This window comes from Nothobranchius furzeri, chromosome 4, assembly GCF_043380555.1.
Source record: "Nothobranchius furzeri strain GRZ-AD chromosome 4, NfurGRZ-RIMD1, whole genome shotgun sequence".
Lineage (NCBI taxonomy): Eukaryota > Metazoa > Chordata > Actinopteri > Cyprinodontiformes > Nothobranchiidae > Nothobranchius > Nothobranchius furzeri.
The window spans coordinates 83,317,003-83,343,654 of record NC_091744.1 but is presented as its reverse complement, the minus strand read 5'-3'; the positions used below and the strand labels follow the sequence as shown (position 1 = coordinate 83,343,654).

Genomic DNA, 26,652 nt, shown 5'->3' with positions numbered 1-26,652 from the left:
TGTTAATCTCAGACTCTAGAAAATGTTGTATGAAAATGTTTTATTTTGAAATGTGCACGCACACACCATCAAAACAAAATTGCTTGCATTCTTTTTTCTTTCACCTTTAAGGTTAAATTTGTTCAAAAGAAAGGACTACTAGCACTGGGAGGGGGGGGGGGCTGCAGAACAGCTGATTTTTAATCTCAAACAGGCTCAGAGGAAAATGAACAAAAAGGATCTGGAAGTTAAAGCTTTTTAAGAAAATCACAGAAAACATTTGGAACAATTCTGATTCTTTGTTCCTTATTTAAATGTACTCGGTGGTAGAGCGGGAGATCGGGGTTCAAATCCCGGTCAGGTCATTCCAAAGACAAGACCCGATGCCACTCAGCTTTAACTCATTCACTGCCAATGTTTCTACTGTATGGGCGTCGGACGAGCCCCCACACCGTGAGAACAAACATCTCAGCTCTAAAGTTGATCTTCATCCGCGTACGTCACGCGTCACGTGATCAGGAAGCAGAACATCCATGTGTTAGGAGATCGTTTTGGGCCGCTGCTGTAAAAAAAGTGAGGCGCGAACCGAAAAAGCTTCTGCCGATCACAATTCAACAACGGATTATGAAAGAACGGATAGCTCTCAAAACGCGCGGATTCTTCCTGATGTAAGAGGTGAGTCTCCACTTTGTTTTGGTCGTTTTGGCGTCGACATCATCCTAGCGCGCAACGTACTGTGACTCTTAAAAAAAACAGTAAAAACGGTGAGAAACTGACAGCGAATGAGTTAAAGGGTCGGATTGGGGGGTTAAACCACCAAATGGCAGCCACAGCCCGGCTCTCCCCACGGGAGTGGGCCGACTATGGAGACCAATGGGACTTTAACTGTCTAACATGAGACCGGTTGTTGTAAAACAGGACAACCTGCTTTCTGGAATCCCCTGTAGTCACAAACGGCAGCTATAAACCTCAACGGCGAGCAGTAGGAAGCTCCGCTGCAAAAATAAAAGCCTCCCGCTTAAAGTCTTCAAAAACATCCTCATGGTTCAAAAGCCTCGACTCACCACAGACGGAGAGAAGAACAAGTTCAGACAGCAGGGTAGAAACCTGCATCCTGCAGGGAAGTCAGATCTTTCCGAGGAGCTGCAGGACGGAGAGGGTGGTGCTGTGCCCGAAGACGAAGGCGCCGCAGATCAGGGTCACGACCCCCCAGACTGTAAGGGCGACTCTGGAGGGGAGATTCAGCTTTTGTAAATTCTAACTGCAAAAGGCCACTTATGGCAGTAATCCAGCTCAGACTGAGAGACCATCTAAAGGCTCAGGAACCCTCTGCAGCTGTTCTGGATTCATCAGCTGATTAGTGTCTAGAAGAGTGAACCTTTTCACAATATTCTAACTGTCTGAGATGTTTAATGTGAGGTTCTCATCAGCTGTAAGTCATAATCATCAGTTATAGGGCTGCACGATATTAGGAAATCCTGCGATATTCGATAACAATGATTAATATTGCGGTGACGATATTACTTGCAATAAATAAAAACTTAACTCAGGAACAAAAATAATCAAAAAAAGAAATTAAAAAATCATAAAAATGAGAAATGCAAAAGATGTGAGGAAAGGGAAAAAGAAAAGGGAATCCGTGGATCCCGGGAAAAGCAGAATCAGCAGAAAAAGCTAAACAAAGCTAACTCAGGTGTTTGCTAGCCACACAAATCAAGTGCTGTCCGCCTATAGGGGGTGGGCATCTAACCTATTAGAACCCACCTGATTGGCCAAATGGGAGAAGAGCTCTATTTGATTTGTTAAAAAAAACATCATGCTTCCGTTTGACAGAATGCATCATGTGTAGCAAACATTTGAGCTGGCCGTTCATCGTGATATTTATCTGTTCTTTGCGATATGCATATTGTGCATGCTGATTACGATATATTTACAATATATTGTGCAGCCCTAATCAGTTATAACAAATAAATGGCTGAAACATCTGGATTAGCCTGGAATGAGTTCGTATTAGTTTCACCTTTTAGGTTGAACTACTGACATAAAAGAACGTTTGGCCTGTATTTGCATTGCACCTTCTTAGGGTTCTACAACCCCCCAAGGCTCTTTACAACACAGTTAGTCACATCCACACAGAGGTGGGGCTGCTGAACACTGGCGCCATCACTCCGACCACCAGCAGCAGGTAAGGTGGGCTAAGTGTCTTGCCCAAGGGCGCAGAAGCCAGGGTTGAACCTACAACCCTCCTGAGCTTTTGTGTTTCACCTTTAATTCTAGAAAGTTTTATTCTAATCCTGAATAAACTCTTATCTTTAACACTATTTAAATCACCAAAAATGGCAAAATTAGATATTCTAGCTTTGATTTTCCGATAAGTTTTATTCAAGATCTTTAATCTGTATTAGCATTATTTAAATCTGAGTCATTTCTAGAAGTAGCTTCTAGTGCAGCTTTGAGTTCAGTAAAATAAGTTGAGTTGCAAACTAATTTCTCAAACTTGTCAAAAAATGCATTAAAGCTGCAGTGTGTAGGAATATAGTGAGAAAATCCCAAGAGTCTAATGCTTCAGTCATATTGGAAGGTTAAACTGAAACATCTTCCATATCCAGCGGAACGTAACCACTGGTTACCATCAGTGAGCGTGGGGGTGCCTTGTCTCCTGCAAGCTAATACCGCAGTGCTGAGCAAAAGGTGCCAGAGTTGTTTAAAGATGGTCGCAGGAATCAAATTTTACCACAGGATGTCTTTTTTTACTTCGTTTCTACATAATGCACCTTTAAATGACATATTAGCAGTATGGAAGGAGAGTAATTTAATATATATAACGCAAGTGAAGTTCATCTGAATAAAGTGATCCTGAAACTTTATTGGATGAAACTTTAAAAACGTGTCTCATTTAGCTGTGGTGAAAGAGTTAATGTGCTCACCTGGTTTTGCAGGAAACCGGCTCCGACTGCATCGCGAACATCAGACACAGTCCTGTACAAAAACAAACACCCAGGCTGTAAAAGAACTGAAACACTTCACTGAATTCAGGTTGTTCACTTCACAACTCATCCACACCAAGAATAAATGACAAATTTAGGATTTTTCCTAGTTCAGTGCATTAATCTCTAAGATGCAGGGACTAAAAGGTGCTCTAGCAAGCCAAGAAAGAAGCTAAAAAGCAACTATTAGGGATCACTGTATGCATTTATACACAGGTTTATTTAAACCATACAACTAGAGCTGAATAGAAACCTGCAGAAGTAAACAGATCATAAATAAATCTGGCACTCTGCAATGCTCTTATTTTGACGAGGTGTGTTTTAATCATATTATTTGATTAATAACCAAACAATTCTGATTATGATTTTTCCCTATAAATGAGCAGCTTTGAGCTCTGGACCTGGGAAGATGAAGATGAAACAGGCGCTGATTCCTCCGATGACGCTGATGACTTTACTGATGTCTGGTACAAACACAGCGATGAGGAGCGTCACCATTATCCACACCGCCGTTAGCACGTAGCGGCTACGGCTTTCAAACTTCGCCTCCCGCACACTGCCGTGCTTTTGCCTCCTCTTCAGCAGCGGGTCCAGGATCACTGATCTGATGGGCGGAAACAAACAGATTTCATAAATTTAAAGGGGGCTTGTTGTGAAAATCTTGTTTGAATCCTTTTGTGTTGTCATTTGACACCCTACTGTCTCTAGTCACTTCAAGCATGAGTAACAAGGATTAGCACCCGATTAACATCTCACTGCACTGCTCAGACTAAAAATGGACACCAGGTGAGAGACAAAAGGGCTTCTCAGAATGATCTGCAGATCTTAATGGATGAAAAACAAGGTCACACCTTCTCTAATGTACAGGAAGTGCATTACACCTCAGTGTTTCCCCTTGGAATTTTTCCAGCTGTGGCGGTGGGACTGCAGGAGGGAGCGTTAAATACAGGGAGTCCCCAGCAACAACAAGAAACTTTACGAGTCTGATGAAACCCGCTGGTTTTCCATCAGGCAGTCACGGGGCAGCTCCAACGACCCAGTGGCTGTGCTGGGTCAATGTTATCGAGCTCAGTCCGGCTCAGCAGAGGGTGAACGAGCCGAGGCGAAGTCGTGCTCTGCTTAAGAAGAAGTGTTATTTTCCCGCTTCAGAAGAAGCGTCCAACGTGTTTTTACGCTTTCTCCGAGACATGTCACGTCGCTAAGTTGTTAGCGCCGTGCGCTAACACGTCACTAGTGCAGCGTAGCCTGCTGGAGGTTTTAAGGGTTCAGATGAAACACCCGACCTCTCAGGCTGCTCACACATTGATCTTAAGTTGTCGCTGTTGCGCTCACGCCGTAATACAGTATTAGATGCGGTTAAAGTCAGACACGAAAAAATAAATACATTTTACATGAATAAGTGATGCTTAGCCTGGTGGGGGGAGGAAAACCTGGCCTAATAAGTACTGGAGGAAACCCTGGCAAGATCGTCAACACTCGTTTATCTTAATGCTATTGAAACATGTAAACCAAAAAGCATTATATCCACTGCTACCTTTCTAATTTTAAACTCAGTAACTTATGCTGTAACTTCACCTTGCCCTGCCTGCTCCTCCTTGCTGCCTACCGGCTGTGATCACAAGCGACAACATAGTAGTTCCCGCTGCTTCTTCGGGAAACAGCGCAAAAAATATATAAAACAAAATAAACTTGGTATCTTGTAGGCGTGGCAGTGGGATTTCAGCCGTGGCGGGCCGCCACGGCTACGCCTATGTAAGGGAAACACTGCACCTGCTCGGTTTTGAAAAAAGATGCTTAAATCTTCAGCTCTCAGCTAGCAACAGTTTTAACTCAATATTTGTGATATTGACCAAGTTTCAGCCATTTTTTGTTTGCCAACACTGATTAGCTGTGGCAGCCATCTTTGCCTGGGCTGAATTCATAAGAAGTGCATCTAATAGCCATTTTCTTGGACTGTGATCAAATTCCCTCCAGTTAATGAAATACTCTGCTTTCAAAAGCATGAGAAACATGTAATTTGCCTTTTGGCAACAAGAAACAGTGTTTGAACTAGGATATTTACAACTACTATTACAATCCTTCAGCTGTTGATTATGTAGCATCATGAAGGTCCTCTAATTGTGACAAAGGTCACATTTTCCCAGCTGGGTCAAGCTGACTGTAACTTTTAAGTCCACAGATTAACCAAGGAGCCCTGATGTCTGCTAAAGAATCATCATTATCTGCTGCTGTTCCGTCCCAGAAGAAAAACACTTCAAGTTCACGATAATAATCTAAATAATAATATTAATAAACTCTGACTTTATTATAATCATCATAAATAATCACTTGGTTCAGTATAAATGTATTTTAAAAACTGAAATTAATTATTATGCTTTGGGTATAATTATGATTATGGTTGATGATCAGTAATGTGTGTTCAGCAAATCAGAAGGTCAGCTCCCACTTATCCATCTAACGCAGAGCTGATCCAGAGTAAGGATAACTTCCATCACGTGTCTTAACTCATGACCAAAGTTTTCTTGCTCTGAGAGGGTGTGTTCTGAGGACTTTGTAAAACTAACTTCCAGCAGCTTTCACTCAGTTCGTGAACCAACACCATCCTGAGGAGACGGGAACGGCCGCCCTGATCCTCTGCCAAGCTGTTCTGTCACGCCGATAGGAATAGCTACGAACAAACGTGAACTGTAACCAGCTGACACAAAACTCCTCAGAGTTATTGATTTTTGAGTTAAGTAAGACGAAACTCCTTCAGAGTTAAGCCAAACGCTCGACACTGTGTACCCGGCGACATCTCTGGACCAGAGGATCGGTTCACTCGCGTCTTCTCTACCGGACCGAGTACCCTGAGGTGGACAACATCCTCCTTGATCTCCGGATCCATAAAGAGGGTCTCCTGTTGGGTGAGGTAGCACACAGGAATGTGTTTGATGCCGTTTTCTCTAAGTAAACAACAGTTAGCTGCAAATCCATCATTTCCTACCCAGAACGCGTTCCTCTCTCTGAAAGAAACCTTCTGAGAAATTCATTCACGCATCCAAACTCGTATTTCCAATTTAGCTTTCATCCAGCCACAGGTCTGCCTTTTAAAACAAGTTTAATATCAAAGCTGTTAAAAATTGTCATTAAATTGTCATCCATGAATTGTCATTTCTAATTGTCATTCAAATCGTAAAGTTTAAAAATTGTTAGTAGTAAATTCTTCATTTTTAAACTTGCCTCATTCTTTGAAATGAAACACAGAAAGGTATAATTATTTCTGGTTATTGAAAAAGCAAAGATTCCTAACTTCTGATTCAAAAATAAACTTTTGCTATTAAATTGAATTACCTTAAACTAAACATTAATCTTTGGATTAATAATAGACCAAACAGGTTGGTGTATGAACTTACATCGATTATATAAGTATCCTGGATATTTATACATGATGTAAGCTTCATAGGCTGATTTGCTTGGTCATTCTCAGAATCTACAACTGATAGCAAACAGTGTTGATTCTAGTATGTAGTTAACCCTACAATTAATAATTTCCACCTCCCGTGAGTCTGAACGAGGCAATGCTAAAAGAAAATTGGCTGACCTGCCCAGCAGCACGATGATGGGATAGATGGTGATAATAGAGACCCCAAAAAGCAGCCTGGCGACAAACATCAGGATGTCATGGCTGCCGTACGACATTAAAATGTCGGCCTCCACGTGCTTCCCGAATGTCAGGTACCCGTAAACTCCTACAACAAAATCCAGAGGAGAGACATTTCCCTCGCTGACTGGTTTTATGAGTGAAGAAGGTGTGTGAGCTGAAGTTTAGACGCGTGAAGCAGAAGGCGGTCTGACCTGTGAGGGAGTAGATGATGAAACAGATGATCATCGCCACCACAGAAACAAAGACCCAATGAGAGAGACGCTGGTTCTCCATGCTGCTGTAGATGGCGATGGACGCCTCGTGGCACTGAAACACAACATTTAGAAGTTCTCATCATCTGACTGGATGAAGGTGACAAAAGGTCCTACAATCTTCTCAAACATGGAGCAGCTTAAACATGTAAATGTGTCTCATTTGAACTGTCATCAAAGTTTATTGAACAGGACAATGAGAAAAATAAAGTTTCCTCAGAATGATCTGCAGGTCTTAATGGATGAAAAACAACCATCAAAAGCTGTGTTTCCACTACCAGAACTCCAGGCTAAATTCTGGGACGGGAAAATTGACCAGGAGATGGGATGTCCCAGTCCTCGCAGCTGTTGTGTCTCCATTCAAATCTAGCCCTTTCAGAACTTTGCACAGATGTCAGCATACCACGACTGCTTTGACAGTGAGTGATGTCACTGATCAGCGCCAAAAAGCATCCACAGTAACAAAAACATTAAAAGCATTTATTCTATTGAAGTACAGTCAGGTCCATAAATATTGGGACATCGCCACAATGCTAACATTTTTGGCTCTATACACCACTACAGTGGATATCAAATGAAACTAACAAGATGTGCTTTAACTGCAGACTGTCAGCTTTTATTTGAGGGTATTTACATCCAAATCAGGTGAACGGTGTAGGAATTCCAACAGTTTGCATATGTGCCTCCCACTTGTTAAGGGACCAAAAGTAATGGGACAATTGGCTTCTCAGCTGTTCCATGGCCAGGTGTGTGTTATTCCCTCATTATCCCAATTACAATGAGCAGATAAAAGGTCCAGAGTTCATTTCAAGTGGGCTGTTTGCATTTGGAATCTGTTGCTGTCAACTGTCAACATGAGACCCAAAGAGCTGTCACTATCAGTGAAGCAAGCCATCATTAGGCTGAAAAAACAAGAAACCTATCAGAGATAGCAAAAACATTAGGCGTGGCCAAAACAACAGTTTGGAGCATTCTCAAAGAGAAGGAACGCACCGGTGAGCTCAGCAACACCAAAAGACCCGGAAGACCACGGAAAACAACTGTGGTGGATGACAGAAGAATCCTTTCCCTGGTGAAGAAAACACCTTCACACCAGTTGGCCAGATCAAGAACACTCTCCAGGAGGTAGGTGCATCTGTGTCAAGGGCTGCTCAATTGATCGAATTTTAATCACGATTACAATCTGAGTTTTGAACGATTATGAAAACAAAACAAGCCGATTATTTACTCCTCCCACTTGCGCTGCCCTGAGTTACAAATGAAGCGCTCCTCCTACAGTGTCACCAACTTAGTGACTTTGATGCTATTTCTAGCAGCTTTTCAGACCCCCTTCTTGACTTTTTAATTCTTAAAAGTACCTAGCGAACACCTCAGAAACATCTCTGGTGACCCTTAGCTACTTTCTGGATAACTGTCGTTGACATTTCCTGCAGGTTAGCTAAACACTCCGCCTGCGCTCCGGACCGTTCTTCAGGACATTAGGAAAGGGAATGATGTAGTGATGTGTCAGTCGCTAAAGAAACAGCTCTCAGAGCCGGGTCCCTGTTGGAGTAACCAGAGTGAGTGACACACACACCGCACCTGCGGACTCCTGAGCCGCTAAACACAGCTAAATGTGCGCGTGCGGCGAGCTAGACACACGTGCAGCTTGCCCGATTGCTGTAAGACCGGGTTGGGGGGTGCAGCTGTGGTTGGGACAATTATTACATTAACTGATGGACTTGTAAATAAATAGTTTATAAATAAGGTAGAAATAAGTTCCTCACGCTGATAAATAATAACTAATCTCTCTGAGGACACGGCGCTAGTGTACTCTCCTACAGCACCTTGACACGACTCAATAAATGCTATGCAACATTTAGTGAACAGCAATTTATTTGCATTTATTTGTTATAAATGCCACTGTATAATTCCTGCTGTCAGTATTTGCAAGATATTGGTATTTGGGTCTGTACTGGTTAGACTTACATGAGTTAAACAAAGGTCTATAGCCCTTGGGTCATAGACTATGAGCTATAAGTATATTGGTCTTTTTATACTGGGAATCAGGAGTTATTTTAGTGATCATCTTGTTTCTTATTTCTTTTTGTCCTGATTGTGCCCTGAGCAATTTTATGACAGAATAAAAACAAATAAAATCAACAATAATTGATAAATCGTCTTAAATAGTCGAGATCTCAATTTCAGTCACAATAGTCATGATGATTGTTTTTGCCATAATCGAGCAGCCCCATCTGTGTCAAAGTCAACAACCAAGAGAAGACTCCACCAGTGTGAATATAGAGGGTTCACCACAAGATGTAAACCAAACCTGATTTGGATGTAAATACCTCAAATAAAAGCTGACAGTCTGCAGTTAAAGCACATCTTGTTCGTTTCATTTGACATCCATTGTGGTGGTGTATAGAGCCAAAAATGTTAGCATTGTGGCGATGTCCCAATATTTATGGACCTGACTGTATGACATCATTTAATCCATTCAGAGGACGTGAGCTGCTGTGTGATGTAAAATGTGGTGTTCAATGACCAGAAGAAGTGTTGTTTTTTACAACGCTCCATGAGACAACAAAGGCCTGTTAATTAGGTCATTGTGGGGGAATTTCATGTTTTCAGGTGTGGGGAGTTGGATTTTCTTTTCTTGTGGTACCATTCTGCTTTGCTAGCAACTCCTCTAATATTACTACTGCCAGTTGTTTTGGACAACATCTGCTGATGTCATTTGCTACCGAGTTACAACCAATCAGTGTGAGTTAACCAAATGTTCCGCTCAGATACTCCACCGGGCTGTTCGGAGTACCTTCTCCTGAGCAGGAATACTTGAGGTTCCTGAAAATGGCCGTCCGGCTGGCCTGGTCAAGTGGAGACTTTCTAACCCCATTTTTGGTCAAATTTTTTAATTATGAAACTACCATCTAAACATTTGAATGAAATGTTAAGTTCAGAGTGAATCCCAGATTAGGCCCGCACTACAAATCCCAGAATGCTCTTGAACATGTCAGGTTTGTGTCTCAGGCTCATGTACAGCACTCAGCATAAATGAGTACACTACATTTGTCAGAAAACCTTTAGTTTCCTTTCAGAATCAACATCTTCTATGAAACACCAAACTACAAAATACTCCCACAAATGCGGGCCACTGATTGCAAACCAGATTTGTTAATTTGCCCAAACAAAAAAGTGATTTTCCTAAAATGATTTCCTCGACTCTGGAATGATGAGACAAAGCTCAGTTTGTGGAACTAATCATTTCAAAACTGTACGGCGTCATAAAGGTGAGGATGTCAAAGAGAAATGCATGGTGCCTACAGTGAAACATGGTGGTGGCAGTGTCCTCATGTGGGGCTGCATGAACTCAATGTGCTGCTCTATACTGATGGAGAAGATGCTGCTGCCGTCACTCCGTGCACTTTTCCAACACAACAATGATCCAAAACATTGGGGTGTTTTTCTTTCTTCAACCAATTTTAGCAAAACTGAAGATTTGAAGTTATATTATTAGCCTTAATTTCCTGTTATGGAGTTAAACAAGTGTCCAATAAAACCCAGCCTTGTGAACATTCTGGAAACTGTTCTTTGTTCATTGAGCTGCTGATTAAATTCATACTTTGAAAAGAGGGTGTACTCATTCATGCTTAACACTGTACATAATGTTTTTCGTCCACTGAATATTTAATTCAGATTTCTAGATATTCTAGATATTTTTTCTGATGATTTATGGGCGAAAAATTAAATAAGAAATAGAACTAAGCACAAAAAAGCATTTTACTGAATTTTTCCCGGTACATTTTATTTCTATATTATTATTTTGAAACGATACATAAAAATCAATATTAAACTAAATTAACTATAGTTAAAATTGGTTAAAATTCTGATTTTGACACCCAACACTAGGTGGTACCACTCTGCCCCCTGCTGGTGCAAAACAATACCTGCAATGACTCCATTTAAATATTTAGTTTGGGTCTTTTTAGACTAGGGCTGGGCAATAAATCGAAAATTTATCGTCATCGAAATTTCTGACTCCTACCGTGATCATTTTTCTCATGTCAATAAATTTAATAATACAAAAATGAAAAGGTGTGTAGGTTGGTAGCGTTCATGTTCCTTTTAAGAAGCTGTACCACCTTGAGTCAAAACTGACTCAACGCAATTTGTGTGACAGCCCCATCTAGTGGACAACTTTTGTTTCTGCGCATACCTGTCGTTATCGTCCATTTATCGTCAGAGGTGAAATCCTCAATATATCGCAATTTTGATTTTAGGCCCCATCGCCCAGCCCTACTTTACGATTTCATTTCATTTCATTAGTCCAAAAAGAGACAGAAATGTACTTTTGTTTGAAGTTCATTAGGGTACGGTAAGAAAAATGACATTAAAATCAGGGTCCGTCAGACAGAAACTGTAAATTCAGCTTAAGGGATTGATGAGTTGGAGTTAAGGGTTGACTATGGAACACGGACACTCTGGCGACATCTACTGTTTAGAGGTGGTAGCTGCAACAACAGAAACTTTTTCCAGCCAGGCAGCACCAAACCAAGTTTAGGGTGGTTAGCAGCATTGTGTGGACCAGCAAAATGTTCCCACAATGTGGAAATGTCCGCACACTATAACGTCTAAATTTGGCCACCTAAACATTTAAAGACAAGTACACACACACACACACACACACACACACACACACACACACACACACACACACACACACACACACACACACACACACACACACACACACACACACACACACACACTCACACACTCACACACACACACACACACACACACACACACACACACACACACCCACACCCACACACACCAGTCCAAACACGTTTTAATTTAAGGCATGCACTCACCTGGAAACCAAAGCAGATGGTCGGAACGACGCTGAACATCGAGGCCCATGAGCTACACACACACACACACACACACACACACACACATACACACACTTGTGAAAAAGGTAGGTCAATGATCCTAAAAAATGATGATTTTTAACTTTAGTCTCTGAATCTTTCAGATATCAAAAGGCTCCTAAACTCAACAGGTGAACCAGAACTTAAACTACCAGTTAACAGTTTTAAGTAAAGCTGCACCGACACACACGGACGGACACGTACCTGCTGGAGTGGAGCGGGGGGGTGTTGTGAACCGCAGCAGCCGGCCGGCTGTGGTACTTGATGATGACGGCTACGGTCAGGTAGGTCGCAGCCAGAGTCCCCAGAACGCTGAGGGGACAAAGAACAAAACACGTCCTTCAGGCCCTCAGTGGGGGTGAGTCAGCAGGTCATTTATCTACATGAATACATGAACAATAATGTCAGCAGCACCGGCTCGGGATGATGCACAAGTCAGCTGAAACACCATCAGCGCTGCTGAAGCTGCTCCAGGAAAGCCCGAAACCACCCATTTCAACACTTCCCGGGTTTCTTAGGTCGGGTTTTTACTTTACAGAGGCATGCTGCTGCCACCCTTTCAAAATAAAATCACCTATCTCAAAGCTCAGTGTGAAATTATCCTGTTCTAGAATGTGTGTGTTTTTTTACATCCAACATACGTTTTCTTATTAGCTGGAAACTGGAGTAAATAAGAAAATTAAAAGGACTTAACCAAAACCAAGCCACTGATGTAAACCAAGTAAAGGGGGATGAAGTAAAAGGAGGGTAATGATAGTAAAAAAAAAAATGAAATGAAAATAAAGTGGGGAAAAAGACAGATGACGGAAAAAATTATTGAAAAATAAATTATTAACTAGAAACGAGAAACAGAGGAAGAATAAACTGAATTTGTTCTCCATTATGAATCCTACTGAAGGGCAGGAGACGTTGTTGGGATTCAAGTGACACATTCAAAGCCACCTAAATCTTTAACCGTGACGCAGAAAGAATTAAAACAACTAAAACACAGAACCTGGAGTATTTCTGAATGCTGATCTCCTTGGAGACCGACAACGGCAGGATGACGAAGAAGCAGAGCAGCAGCAGGAGGAAACGCTGGTCCGTGTAGAAATGATGCTGCGTGTCTGACGTCGGTAGACCTGTTGCCAGCTCATACATCGAGTCGCGCACTGGTGGAAGAAAAACACACATTTAGTGTAGTGGAAACACCCCCAGCAACCCCCACAAGGGGGGAGGCAAATCAGCGTGGGGGCGGATCCAAATGGACCTGGTCTTCTGCCGAAAAGGCTCATTCGAAGTGATAAACAGCCAGGATTAAACTAAAAATAAAAAGGTGAGGAAGATCTACGTGACTCACGGAAAATTCATCCAATAGAAGTTTAGAAGAACTGACGAAGGCGGAAAAGACAGGATTCCTCATGACGTTTGTGGTCGAGCATGCCAGTGACCATTTGCCATTCAGATCTATTTGCTGATGACACGAATATATTTTGTTCTGGAAATGATTTAGAAATTATTATTCAAAATATGGTTTGTGAAATGTCTAAACTTAAGAAGTGGTTTAATGACAATAAATTATTTCTCAATTGGAATAAAACAAAATTCATGGTTTTTGGTAACAGAAAAACTAATGATTTAGTTACGTTGTCTATTGATTAGGGGTGCACCGATGGATCGGCATTTGATCGTAATCGGCCGATAGCGCCCCTATCGGTTTTGATCGGAATTTTCAAAATAGATCAAAGCAAACCGATCAGGTAGGGTTGTCACGGTAACCAGTGTAGCGCTAAACCCCGGTAAAAAAAAGAAAGTTGACAATAATAATAACCGTCTTGTTTTTTAAAAAACTATATTATCTCGGTGGGTTTACCGTGGCTGCGGTGTAGGCGCGGTGACCCTTACCAGCCACCGTATCATCGGCTGAAGTTGCCGGCGGCACATGCTCACTTTGTTTACAACAAAACTTTCTTGAAGCTAAAGCTGAAATAATGGTCAAAGGAGGAGACGGCAGCGCTCAGGACATTTATTATCCCTCAAAGAAGACAAAGTCGGAAGTACGGGCATATTTTAGATATTTGAAGAATGCCGAGGGAGTTTATAGAAGACGGACGGCTATCCTGTTTGCAGCACGAGCAGAAAAAGTGTCTGTGAAAGGCAGCAACGCTTCGAATGTCATGACACATCTGCGTGACCATCACCCACAACTCTACAGTCAACGCAAGGCAAGCTAACGTTAGCGTTTTAGCTAAAATGCGTGATCCGAGGCTTTGGGTTGAGGGAGAATGCAACGAGTCGCTATATAAAGCAGCCGCAGCGCCGCTACCTGCATATAAACCGTGTCGCGGACACCCCCATGTTGAAATGACGCTATGCATTACGGGGCTCCCAGGGGCAGATAAGAGTTGGTCTCTCTCCGAGAATAATTATGAATTTAACAACGATTACTGCCTGATGACATCTGCAAAGCTCACTGGAAGGACACAACCCGAGGACAATATTTTCCTGATATAGGGTTTATTACTCAAGTAAGGGTAAAAAAGTATCTGATTAGAAGGCTACTTGAGTAATGAGTATCATCTGATCTAAGATTTTTAAAATGATGACATCAAACAGACATAAAATAAGAAGTTATGGGCAAATATTGGTATTTTAAAGACTAAAGGGGAAAAATGTAAACAAATAAACAACATAATTACAAAATAACACATTTTAGGCAAAATTTAGACACAAACTGAGGACAATATTTCCTGACATACAGGGTTTATTTAATTGTGTGAAAATGTAGCACGTTTAAAAAAAATACCGCGATAATACCGAAAAACGTGGTAATTTTGGTCACAATAACAGTGAGGTTAAATTTTCACACCGTGACAACCCTAATACAGACCATTTTAGATTAGGTTACATTTCCTTTATTCCCAGATTATGTAGTTTGTACCACTCATTATAATGTTGTAGAAAATTTCTGGCCAATCCACGTGATCGGTATAGGTGATCGGTATCGGTGATCAGCATTCTTTGATATCGGTATCGGTGATCGGCAGCAAAAAACCTGATCGGTGCATCCCTACTATTGATGGTTTTTTTAATTGATAGAGTAAATGAAGTTTACTTAGGGGTTACTTAGGGGTTCTCTTGGACCATAAACTTACTTGGAAATCCCATATAAAATATATAAAACAAAAAATATCCAAAAGTATTGGAATTTTAAACAAAGTCAAAGGTTTTCTAGAAATTTCAACGCTTCAGACATTATATTATTCATTTATCTTTCCATACTTAACTTATTGTATTGAGGTTTGGGGCAATACGTATAAAACAAACACTAATCCTTTGTTTCTGTTACAGAAGAAAGTTTTGTGAATTCTATATGAAGCAAATCCAAGAGAACATACTAACAAATATTTTGTTCTATCTAAAATTATGAAATTCAAAGACTTAGTTAACTTGAAAATTTTACTAATTATGTTTAAGGCTAGAAATAATTTGCTGCCAACTAATCTACAAAGGTTCTTTGTTTTAATCCCAAAAAATGATAAGAGTAGAAAGAAACCAGAGTTTAAAAGGATATTTGTTCGTACTACATTAAAGCAAATGTGTATTTCAATATATGGTGTGAAATTATGGAATAACCTGGATGATGAATTAAAAAAATGTACATCTACTGATCAATTCAAAAAAATGTATAAAGATAAAATGCTAAAATCGTATGATTTGGTGAGTTGAGGATGGAGGATTAATGTTTTAGTAGTGATATTATTTGTGGAAGTAAGAGAGCGGTTTATTTTTTGTGTATAAGGCTATTTTGTACTTTTTGTTATTTATCTTGTCTTAGTTAAAGGGGGTAGGTCATATAAGACTTTTTCTTCTTCCTCCCCCTATTTCACTCGAATGCTTATATTCTGATTTGAAGTTTGTATATTTAAACTTTGAGTGAAATAAATTATTGAATTGAATTAATCAATCCCTTACCAATTAATAGTTCCTAGGGCTGGGCGATGTGGCCTAAAACCAATATCACAATATGAGGATTTAACCTCGATAACGATAAATGGACGACATCTACAGGTATTGGCAGAAGCAATAGTTGTCCACTAGATGGCGCAGTCACATGCGGTACGTTGACACATTTTTAGGGGGGGGGGGGGGGGGGCTGGCGGTTCATTACACCAGCCTGCTTTATAACCCAGCAGACACAGCCACACTCGGGAACTATTTGGTGGTTTACCCCCCCAATCCAACCCCTTAATGCTGAGTGTCAAGCAGGGAGGCATTGGGTCTCTTTTTTCAAAGTCTTTGGTATGACCCGACCAGGAATCGAACCCTGATCTCCCAGTCTCAGGGCGGACACTCTACTAGGCCACTGAGCTGGATAGCACTTCAGCTTAAAATACCTGGCAGGGGTCTACTTTGCCTCGGCCCCCAAAATGCTTGGATACGCCCCTGGGGCATGGGCCGGAGTTTTGAAGATGATCTGAATTGTATCAACGATATAAATACTACATGCTGATAAATGTTTGCTTTATACGGGTACAACCATGTAGTGGGATCAATCTACCTACACTTTATTAAGAACTTTGTTTTGTTTTCTTGGTTTTTATTTTCCTGTCTGTCTCTGACCTTCCTGTCCTGTCTGTCTCTGGTCTTCCTGTACTGTCTGTCTCTGATCTTCCTGTCCTGTCTGTCTCTGACCTTCCTGTCCTGTCTGTCTCTGGTCTTCCTGTCCTGTCTGTCTCTGGTCTTCCTGTCCTGTCTGTCTCTGGTCTTCCTGTACTGTCTGTCTCTGGTCTTCCTGTACTGTCTGTCTCTGGTCTTCCTGTACTGTCTGTCTCTGATCTTCCTGTCCTGTCTGTCTCTGATCTTCCTGTCCTGTCTGTCTCTGGTCTTCCTGTCCTGTCTGTCTCTGGTCTTCCTGTCCTGTCTGTCTCTGATCTTCCTGTCCTGTCTGTCTCTGACCTTCCTGTCCTGTCTGTCTCTGACCTTCCTGTCCTGTCTGTCTCTGACCTTCCTGTCCTGTCTGTCTCTGACCTTCCTGTCCTGTCTGTCTCTGATCTTCCTGTCCTGTCTGTCTCTGATCTTCCTGTCCTGTCTGTCTCTGATCTTCCTGTCCCGTCTGTCTCTGATCTTCCTGTCCCGTCTGTCTCTGATCTTCCTGTCCCGTCTGTCTCTGATCTTCCTGTCCCGTCTGTCTCTGATCTTCCTGTCCCGTCTGTCTCTGGTCTTCCTGTACTGTCTGTCTCTGGTCTTCCTGTACTGTCTGTCTCTGGTCTTCCTGTCCTGTCTGTCTCTGGTCTTCCTGTCCTGTCTGTCTCTGATCGTCCTGTCCTGTCTGTCTCTGACCTTCCTGTCCTGTCTGTCTCCGATCTTCCTGTCCCGTCTGTCTCCGATCTTCCTGTCCCGTCTGTCTCCGATCTTCCTGTCCCGTCTGTCTCCGACCTTCCTGTCCCGTCTGTCTCCGACCTTCCTGTCCCGTCTGTCTCCGACCTTCCTGTCCCGTCTGTCTCTGATCTTCCTGTCCCGTCTGTCTCTGATCTTCCTGTCCCGTCTGTCTCTGATCTTCCTGTCCCGTCTGTCTCTGATCTTCCTGTCCTGTCTGTCTCTGATCTTCCTGTCCTGTCTGTCTCTGATCTTCCTGTCCCGTCTGTCTCTGATCTTCCTGTCCCGTCTGTCTCTGACCTTCCTGTCCCGTCTGTCTCTGACCTTCCTGTCCCGTCTGTCTCTGACCTTCCTGTCCTGTCTGTCTCTGACCTTCCTGTACTGTCTGTCTCTGATCTTCCTGTACTGTCTGTCTCTGATCTTCCTGTCCTGTCTGTCTCTGATCTTCCTGTCCTGTCTGTCTCTGATCTTCCTGTCCTGTCTGTCTCTGGTCTTCCTGTCCTGTCTGTCTCTGATCTTCCTGTCCTGTCTGTCTCTGATCTTCCTGTCCTGTCTGTCTCTGATCTTCCTGTCCTGTCTGTCTCTGACCTTCCTGTCCTGTCTGTCTCTGATCTTCCTGTCCTGTCTGTCTCTGATCTTCCTGTCCTGTCTGTCTCTGATCTTCCTGTCCTGTCTGTCTCTGATCTTCCTGTCCCGTCTGTCTCTGATCTTCCTGTCCCGTCTGTCTCTGATCTTCCTGTCCCGTCTGTCTCTGATCTTCCTGTCCCGTCTGTCTCTGATCTTCCTGTCCCGTCTGTCTCTGATCTTCCTGTCCTGTCTGTCTCTGATCGTCCTGTCCTGTCTGTCTCTGACCTTCCTGTCCTGTCTGTCTCTGACCTTCCTGTCCTGTCTGTCTCTGATCTTCCTGTCCTGTCTGTCTCTGATCTTCCTGTCCCGTCTGTCTCTGATCTTCCTGTCCCGTCTGTCTCTGATCTTCCTGTCCCGTCTGTCTCTGATCTTCCTGTACTGTCTGTCTCTGGTCTTCCTGTCCTGTCTGTCTCTGGTCTTCCTGTCCTGTCTGTCTCTGATCTTCCTGTCCTGTCTGTCTCTGATCGTCCTGTCCTGTCTGTCTCTGACCTTCCTGTCCTGTCTGTCTCTGACCTTCCTGTCCTGTCTGTCTCTGACCTTCCTGTCCTGTCTGTCTCTGACCTTCCTGTCCTGTCTGTCTCTGACCTTCCTGTCCTGTCTGTCTCTGACCTTCCTGTCCTGTCTGTCTCTGACCTTCCTGTCCTGTCTGTCTCTGACCTTCCTGTCCTGTCTTTCTCTGACCTTCCTGTCCTGTCTGTCTCTGACCTTCCTGTCCTGTCTGTCTCTGACCTTCCTGTCCTGTCTGTCTCTGACCTTCCTGTCCTGTCTGTCTCTGACCTTCCTGTCCCGTCTGTCTCCGACCTTCCTGTCCCGTCTGTCTCCGATCTTCCTGTCCCGTCTGTCTCCGATCTTCCTGTCCCGTCTGTCTCCGATCTTCCTGTCCCGTCTGTCTCCGGTCTTCCTGTCCCGTCTGTCTCCGATCTTCCTGTCCCGTCTGTCTCCGATCTTCCTGTCCCGTCTGTCTCCGATCTTCCTGTCCCGTCTGTCTCCGATCTTCCTGTCCCGTCTGTCTCCGATCTTCCTGTCCCGTCTGTCTCCGATCTTCCTGTCCTGTCTGTCTCTGACCTTCCTGTCCCGTCTGTCTCTGATCTTCCTGTCCTGTCTGTCTCTGACCTTCCTGTCCTGTCTGTCTCTGACCTTCCTGTCCTGTCTGTCTCTGATCTTCCTGTCCCGTCTGTCTCCGATCTTCCTGTCCCGTCTGTCTCCGATCTTCCTGTCCCGTCTGTCTCCGACCTTCCTGTCCCGTCTGTCTCCGATCTTCCTGTCCCGTCTGTCTCCGATCTTCCTGTCCCGTCTGTCTCCGATCTTCCTGTCCCGTCTGTCTCCGACCTTCCTGTCCCGTCTGTCTCTGATCTTCCTGTCCCGTCTGTCTCTGATCTTCCTGTCCTGTCTGTCTCTGATCTTCCTGTCCTGTCTGTCTCTGATCTTCCTGTCCTGTCTGTCTCTGATCTTCCTGTCCCGTCTGTCTCTGACCTTCCTGTCCTGTCTGTCTCTGATCTTCCTGTCCTGTCTGTCTCTGACCTTCCTGTCCCGTCTGTCTCTGACCTTCCTGTCCTGTCTGTCTCTGACCTTCCTGTCCTGTCTGTCTCTGATCTTCCTGCATCTCCCAGTCCTCCAGAAAAACTCCTGCCTGCTTCCTTCTTTTTCACCTCACAAGTAACTTTTTAACCAGCAGATCAAATTGATCTATTGACCGCAAAAAACGCAGAGCGTGCGCCGCGCCGCTCGGCTGCGCCGGTGACGAGCGCTGCAGCGCGAGCGCGTCCACACGTCATACTCAAATACAGACAGAACTTACCAGAGAGAAAATGAACGGACACGAACGACTGTGTGTTAATTGTATATTTTTGGCGACGCCACTTAGAAACTTAGAAAATGTTACTGTGGCCGTGTGCAGAACGCAGCTGGAGTTCATGAATGATCAGCGGTCTGCCTGCTGCTCTGCTCTAAAAGAATCCCCGCTACGCTGAGTCCATATAAATAATATAATAAAGGTAGAAAATGGATCTCTTTGTGCTCCTTCTGGGTGTGTAAGTTAAGGGCATCAGGGGAGCCCGACAACCTTTAAGGAGAACCAAGTTGCTCTCCTGTAATTTGAACCCAGTATCCGAGTACGGATCGGGAATTAAAGCAACCAGTCTGAAACCACGTGATCGGGGCCGATTTCTGATCATGTGATCGGATCGGGACATCCCTAGTTCTCACATATAAAGCTCTTAATAATCAAGCTCCATCATACATCAGTGACCTGATTATTGCATACGTTCCTAACCGAGCACTTCGCTCTCAGGTTTACTGGTGGTTCCCAGAACATCTAAAATTAGGATGGGAGGCAGATCTTTTAGTTATCAGGCTCCTCTCTTGTGGAACCAACTCCCAGCTTTAGTTCGTGAAGCAGGCACCTTGTCTACTTTTAAGACTAGGCTTAAAACATTTTTATTTGATAGGGCCTATGGTTAAAATCTGATGTTAGCCTAGATCTGGACAAGTGGGGGAGTAGAGGGAGGTGGAGTGTACAGTCTGTAAAGATGGCTCTCCCTTGCCCTGCCTCCAACATGCCTCCATCTAAAAGGCTAGGTTATCCAGAGTTATCTCTGTAGTTATGCTGCTATAGGCTTAGACTGCTGGAGGATACACTGACCACTTTTCACACTCTACTACTTCCTTCTACAGTCTGCTCTTTAACTGTACTATTTCCTGTTATTTCAGCTGTTAACTTTATTTTTTCTCTAAGTGTTTTTCTCCCCAGAAGAAGCTACAATGATGTTCTGCTGAGCTGTGGTGGCCTCATGGAGGGGGCCAGCGGCTTGAACACTGTTGCTAACCACTAATACATTCTCTCTCTCCTGATAATAACGCTTTCCTCTCTTTGACATTGAATGTGCTACTACTAGTTTACCCGTTTAACTATAGATTCACCAAGATAAAGATGATAAAGTGTATCTCTTACTAAACAATATTTACTAAGAAATCACAATGTAGCCATAGAAATACGTGTGTGTGCGTGTGTGTGTGTTTTCTCCATCCCCAGTGAGTCGTGGTGGATGGCTGCTTATGAGCCAGGATCTTCTGGAGGTTTCTTCCTGTTAAAAGGAATATTTCCTCTCCACTGTCACTGCATGCTTGCTTAGTATGAGGGTTGCTGTAAAGAGTGACACTAGCCAGTGACTCGATGCAACCTGCTGGGTTCCTTATATAAGAAACTTTTTACTGATTGGCTTAAAGGTGCATTATGTAGGGCAGTGTTTCCCAACCCTGGTCCTCAGCGACCACTGTCCTGCATGCTTTCCATGTTGCCCTTTCAAACACCAGTGTGTCTCTGCTGTCACACACCTGACCTAAATGAATGAGTGATTTAATCGGTACCTGCAACACTTGATGTCCTCCTGAGAGCCAATGTAAATCAGGTGTGCTGAAGCAGAGACGTGGAAAACATGTAGGACAGTGGTCCCTGAGGACCGGGGCTGGGAAACACTGATGTAGGAAATGACGTAAAAATGACATCCTGTGGTAAATCTGGTTGCTGCAACCACTTTAAACAGCTCTGGAGCTTTTTGCCAGCCATCGTTAAATTACAACTGTCGGTGCTGCAGCATTAGCTCACAGGAGACACAGCAACCCGGCTCTCACGGATGGTCAACAGTAGTTACGTCCCTCCTTCGTTTGTTTTGAAAGAAGAAAACTGTTAATCCCTGCAGCCATGAAACAGATTTCAGCATAACCTTCCTTCCAAAGTGACTGAAAAATTAGACTCTCTTGGGTTTTTCTCACTATAAAATTCTCATTATATTCTTACATACTGCACCTTTAATGAACAGAACTGTATTGGAATGCTTACTTTGTGAAGTGCCTTGAGATGACTCGTCGTGATTTGGCACTTTATAAACTGAATTAAATGGATGGCATCGTTTAGAATTAGTAATAAATAGTGAGATACAAAATGCATGTGGAAGGTTTAGCTGCAACAGTGGTTTTTATTTATAGTAAAGTTATGTTGCTGCAAAAAACATTTTTTAATCAAACTAGATATTTTATTAATTAAGGCTGGGCTTAAAAATTTTTGCGTTCCACCAAAATATGCAAGCCAGTTTTCCACTGGACCGCGAATCGAGAGGGCCTAATTTAAGTCACCCATCTAGTCGAGGGAATCGGGTACACTCACACTTCTCCAGCTGGTCGTTCACAATGACCAGAAAGGCCACGGAGATCATGAAGAGGTTGAAGATGAAGCAGATCTCACAGAGCTGCCCGATGGCCGGACCACACACTTTCTTCACCACCGCCTGGTAGGTGGACTGACCGCTGATGGAAGAGGAGTAGGCCAGAACGATGAGGCTGCTGATCAGGAACACCAGGGAGATCTGAGCAAAACAGTAAGTCAAGGTATTAAAAACATTAATTCAATACATCGAGTTAGCAGCATTTAATCGTGTTATCAGTAGGGATGCGACGATACCACTTTTTTCCATACCGATACGATACCGATACTTGGATCTGAATATTCGCCGATACCGATTACCGATACTTCTACCACACAAAAAAATGCAATGATTTGGAATACAGATTTTATTTTCTTCTCTGCTTTCAACATGAAGACTGTGAGGTAGATATAAAGTTAAATGTATGAATAGAAATCATCACAAAACTAAAATATTAGGTGAACAGAAATGACAAATTACAGTGAAGCCTTTTTCAAGCAACTGCATTGGTATCAGTTCACTTTTACTGATACCAATACCAGTATCGTATCGGTATCTGCACCGATACCGATACCAGTATCGTATTGGTGCATCCCTAGTTATCGGTTCATCAGAAAAAAGGAATGCTAAGCATCTGTAAGCTTGAGATGTTCTGTTGTTTGAGACTCTTATTGTGAAGGATTAAAAGAAGTTCAGCTGATGCTTCATTATCAGTGGCGGCTGGCCAGTAGAGGGCGATAGGGCGCCCCCCCCCCCCCTTCCAGTTTTCCCCAGTGTTTTTAATTTTTATTTAAAAAAATAAATAAATAAAATTAACAATAATCACATATTCTAAGTTAATTGTGTGTTTTGTAACAAAAACAAATCATATATTTATATATCTATATTAATGAGAAGCTCTCTGCCGAGCGGTGGAGGCGACAGAAAGGCTGTAGGCTGTTTTTGAATCGCCCAAACAGGACGGAACCCGCCGACCAATTGCTGACAAGAAAATCAAACGGTAGGAATGGGAATGTATCCAATCAGCGTCGACGTTGTTTCAGAAGCATGATGGGCGATAGAGCTACCGCCAAAGGCTTTCGTTGGTTCGGTAGAACTCGGCAGAACTCTGCAGAGTCGTTTTTGGTCGTGACGCAGATGTAACATGGGCGCCGCCAGTGAGATACCGGATCTCAGCAGCCGCTGAATTCAGTTCGGTCTCTTCTCCAGTATCCGTTCGAGAGGAGAACTATGGTGGAAAAACTTAATGTCAAAGAGCTTGGACCAGATCAGCCCGACGTAAAGATAAGCCAGCAGGAGAAGGAGAGAGGTAAACTGTACACACGAGGCTTCTCCCGAAATTGGTACACCAGGAAGGCTTGGCTAGCTGGATGCAATCACGCTAATGCGTTATTTTGCTTTCCGTGTTTGTTATTCAAAACGACTGGGACAGATAAGGCATGGATTAAGTCAGGAGTTACGGACATGAAGCATTTTTCTGAGAAGGTGAAGAAACATGAGTTATCCCGGGCACACATGGACAACAACACGGTGAAGCTAGCTATGCTAGGCAGAGCTAACATTGCCATGCAGCTAGAGACGAGGGGCACAGGCTTGCAGTGAAGAAACACAATGAAGAAGTGGATCAGAACCGGCACATTTTGTCCAAGAGAGACATGTCAACACAGTGTATGAGCACAAGGATGACCTCCTCAGATTTTTCCAGATGATCAGAGACTCGGATGACTTTGATCCAGTCACCGAGAGAGAGGCAGGAGGCTTTGTGAGAATGCTGGAGGAAGAAGATTTCGGCTTTCTGCTGGCATTGTGTCACAAGATCATGCCACATGTGGACATGCTGTTCAACCAGCTGCAGAAGAGGAACATTGACTCTGTCTCCATCACAGGAGTCATCCAGAGCTTCACCAACAGCATGCAAAAGATCAGGTACATACTTGTTTATTTCATATTATTGTGATGAAATTCTCCAGTATGTTAGTTTCACAAACAGTAATGTGGATGTGGACCATATATGGTCATGTTATTTTATGTGCAATTTAATGCAGTATTTTTCAACCTTGGTCCGCAAGGCAGTGTGCCAATAGTCAGACACACGTGGATTAATCCCTTTGTCCAATAATGTAAGACAGGAAATAAAAGAGCTGTGCTTAATTCAGGAAATAGTGAAGTTGTGCACAAAGCTCAGAAAGCACAAGTTTGTTTTAAAAAAAATAGCACAGCCCCACCAAAAATATTTTTCACCAGCCGCCACTGTTCATTATCATTTCATTTGTTTATTTCTGGAAATATTTTTCTTCTTGCAAATTCAACTTTTACTGGACGGGATATTTTGTTTTCCCTGGTACGTTCCTATCCGACCAAAACTGGGAGAGGTGAATGAATGAACTAAAATACAGATGCTAAATTAGCTTCGACATTTCTGAGATGTCGGAATATAAAATGTTTCGGTGAAAAGAAAACTCAGGCCGAGTCCTGCTGACCTCTCAGGTGAAACTAATCACTAATCTGCTCCCATGATGAGAGACCTCCCCTAGAATAAACAAAAACCTTTAAATTAACCGAATAAATAAAACATAAAACTTATTAAAATACTAAAGTAATGTGTTTAGTCTCACCAGCTCCACGGTGACCGCGCTGCGGACACCCCCGGCCCTCTCGAAGGCCCAGGGGAAGTTGAGGAGCCCGGCGCCCAGAGCGGACTTCAGCATGATGAAGACGGACCCCGCGGAGCCCAGCCGGGGCCCGGGGTCCAGCGGGGACTTGGCTGAGGCTGAAGCCAGCAGACTGATGCTCTCTCGGGCCAACTCCTCCATGCTCCCGCCGGTGGGTGAGTCCAGCATGTGCCTCAGCAGCCACAGCCGCTCACCGAGCAAGGTGAGCCGGCTGGAGGCGGACAGGGGTGGGCGGGTGTGTCTGCTGCATTCAGGTGCAGCTCGGAAACTTCAGCTTCTCACTTCATCTGCGTTTGAAATGGGGAATATGTTCTTTAATGCACAATACTTGAACAGTTAAAGGTAAAACTGACGTTTTCTATCAGTATTTATTATTATATATGAATTAAAACTAAAGTTGTTGGGATATTTTTATAATTCCGTTCCGTTTTAACTTTAAGGATTCTGTTTACTCTTGTTGCTAAATTCTGCTGAAAGCACTGACATGATAATGACCCACACTTGTATCACGCCTTTCAGAATCAGAGGACTCCAAAGCACTTTACACTACAGTGCATCATTCACACGCTGATGGTGATGAGCTACAATGTAGCCACAGCTGCCCTGGGGCGCACTGACGGAGGCAAGGCTGCCGAGCGCTGGCACCACCAGTCCATTCGACCACCACCGGCAGGCAAGTTGTGTTAAGTGTCTTGCCCAAGGACACAACAGCAGAATTCTCTGTCCAGAGCCGGGATCAAACCTGCAACCTTCCGATTACTGGACAACCCGCTCAACCTGTTGAGCGACTGCTGCCCCACCGGGCCTGCATGAATTTAAAAGTCCAACTTCAGTCGAACTGAGGCAATAACTGGGTTTTCTAAAACGCACTGGCTGAGCACTCACCCCGACGCTGCAGTGGTCAGCCACATTCGGGTTCTGGTTCTGCTGGAGCATCCTTCCTGTTAAAAGAGGCTTTTCCTGCCCACTGTCACCCATCACACTGCACTTTCTCATAAGGGTCAAAACATCAACAAACATTAGAAATGCATGGACTGTTCAAAACATCTTCTATCCAGAGGTTTGAACATTTCAAAATGTTTAGATGTGTTTTCAGGTCAAGGATAGAAACAGAATGTGTCTGTGTGGGACGACAGCCATATCCATGTTTATTCCTATTTCTGTTTACTCATTCCTGCCAGACTCTCCCACTCATCCACAGTCGGTCCAAAACTCTGCAGCCAGACTCAACAAGACCGCTCCGAGAGCATCACCTCCTTCACCGCCTCGTCGTGCCAAGATGGGTTTTATTAAAGTCAAGCTGGGATTTCTTCTGACATTTTTAGTAGATTTGACTAAATAAAAGTTCACGTAACAAAATGTTTAGTTTGTGGTTTTAGTTCTTCTCTGTAGCTGGGGACTCTTGCCTGATCCATCTACCTCACCTTTTCTCCAGGACTTGGGTCAAAGATGACAACTTAATAGTTCCAGACATCCTCCCCATGCCGCCTCATCTGAAAGAATGCCAATCTATTTCCAGACCAGCTAGCGGATACGAGCCTCTGCAGTAACGTCTCCTCTCCATACTTACCAGATGCCAGAACTGCCTCAGCTTGCTGCTTTCGATGTGGAGGAGCAGCGACCCTTCCTTTAGGGACGAGTCCTCAGCTCTTCACCTACAGCTCATGACCAGAGGTGATGCTTGGAACGTAGCTCCATCTGTAAATCAACACCTTCCTTTACGATGACCCAACTTCACCACCACAGACTGGTACACGTCCTTGGAGCTGCGGACGAAGGCCCCCGAACCGTCGCCTACCAGGAATCTGCAGCTGTACTTCATTCCCAACCAAGATGGAAATCCACCGTTTTAGAGACACCAGGGACTCGGGTTTAGAGGTGCTGATCTTCCTCTCAGCCAGGGGACGTAAGGATCTTCTACATAAAACTCAGAATCAAAGAAAACCTCCAGAACTCAACTCTAAACTCTCCTTCTACTCAACAAGAGCTTAATTTTAGGATCGGATGAATTTTTTTCTGC

At 43.6% G+C, this 26,652-nt stretch overlaps 1 protein-coding gene across 1 annotated transcript; it reads right to left on the bottom strand.

The window, feature by feature from the left end:
• Positions 1–971: 971 nt before the first annotated feature.
• slc38a8a (solute carrier family 38 member 8a) lies at positions 972–24,898 on the bottom strand. The gene is made up of 10 exons (XM_015965210.3): positions 24,576–24,898; positions 21,924–22,122; positions 12,771–12,927; positions 11,981–12,088; positions 11,717–11,768; positions 6,801–6,915; positions 6,547–6,694; positions 3,368–3,570; positions 2,907–2,958; positions 972–1,207 (listed from the first exon to the last, which is right to left on the bottom strand). Exons 1-10 carry the CDS (start codon positions 24,798–24,800, stop codon positions 1,105–1,107), a joined length of 1,362 nt encoding a protein of 453 aa, XP_015820696.3. The 5' UTR covers positions 24,801–24,898; the 3' UTR covers positions 972–1,104.
• Positions 24,899–26,652: the final 1,754 nt, after the last annotated feature.

Bases quoted from the DNA above. Each gene is read 5' to 3' on its own strand.
- slc38a8a (XM_015965210.3), bottom strand. From the start codon at position 24,800: ATGCTGGACTCACCCACCGGCGGGAGCATGGAGGAGTTGGCCCGAGAG. The intron at 3,571-6,546 runs GTCAGCCAATTT...TCCGCCCATCAG, and splicing joins ATCATCGTGCTGCTGGGCAG to ATCAGTGATCCTGGACCCGC. The intron at 1,208-2,906 runs GTGAGCACATTA...TCTCCCCTCCAG, and splicing joins CCGGTTTCCTGCAAAACCAG to AGTCGCCCTTACAGTCTGGG.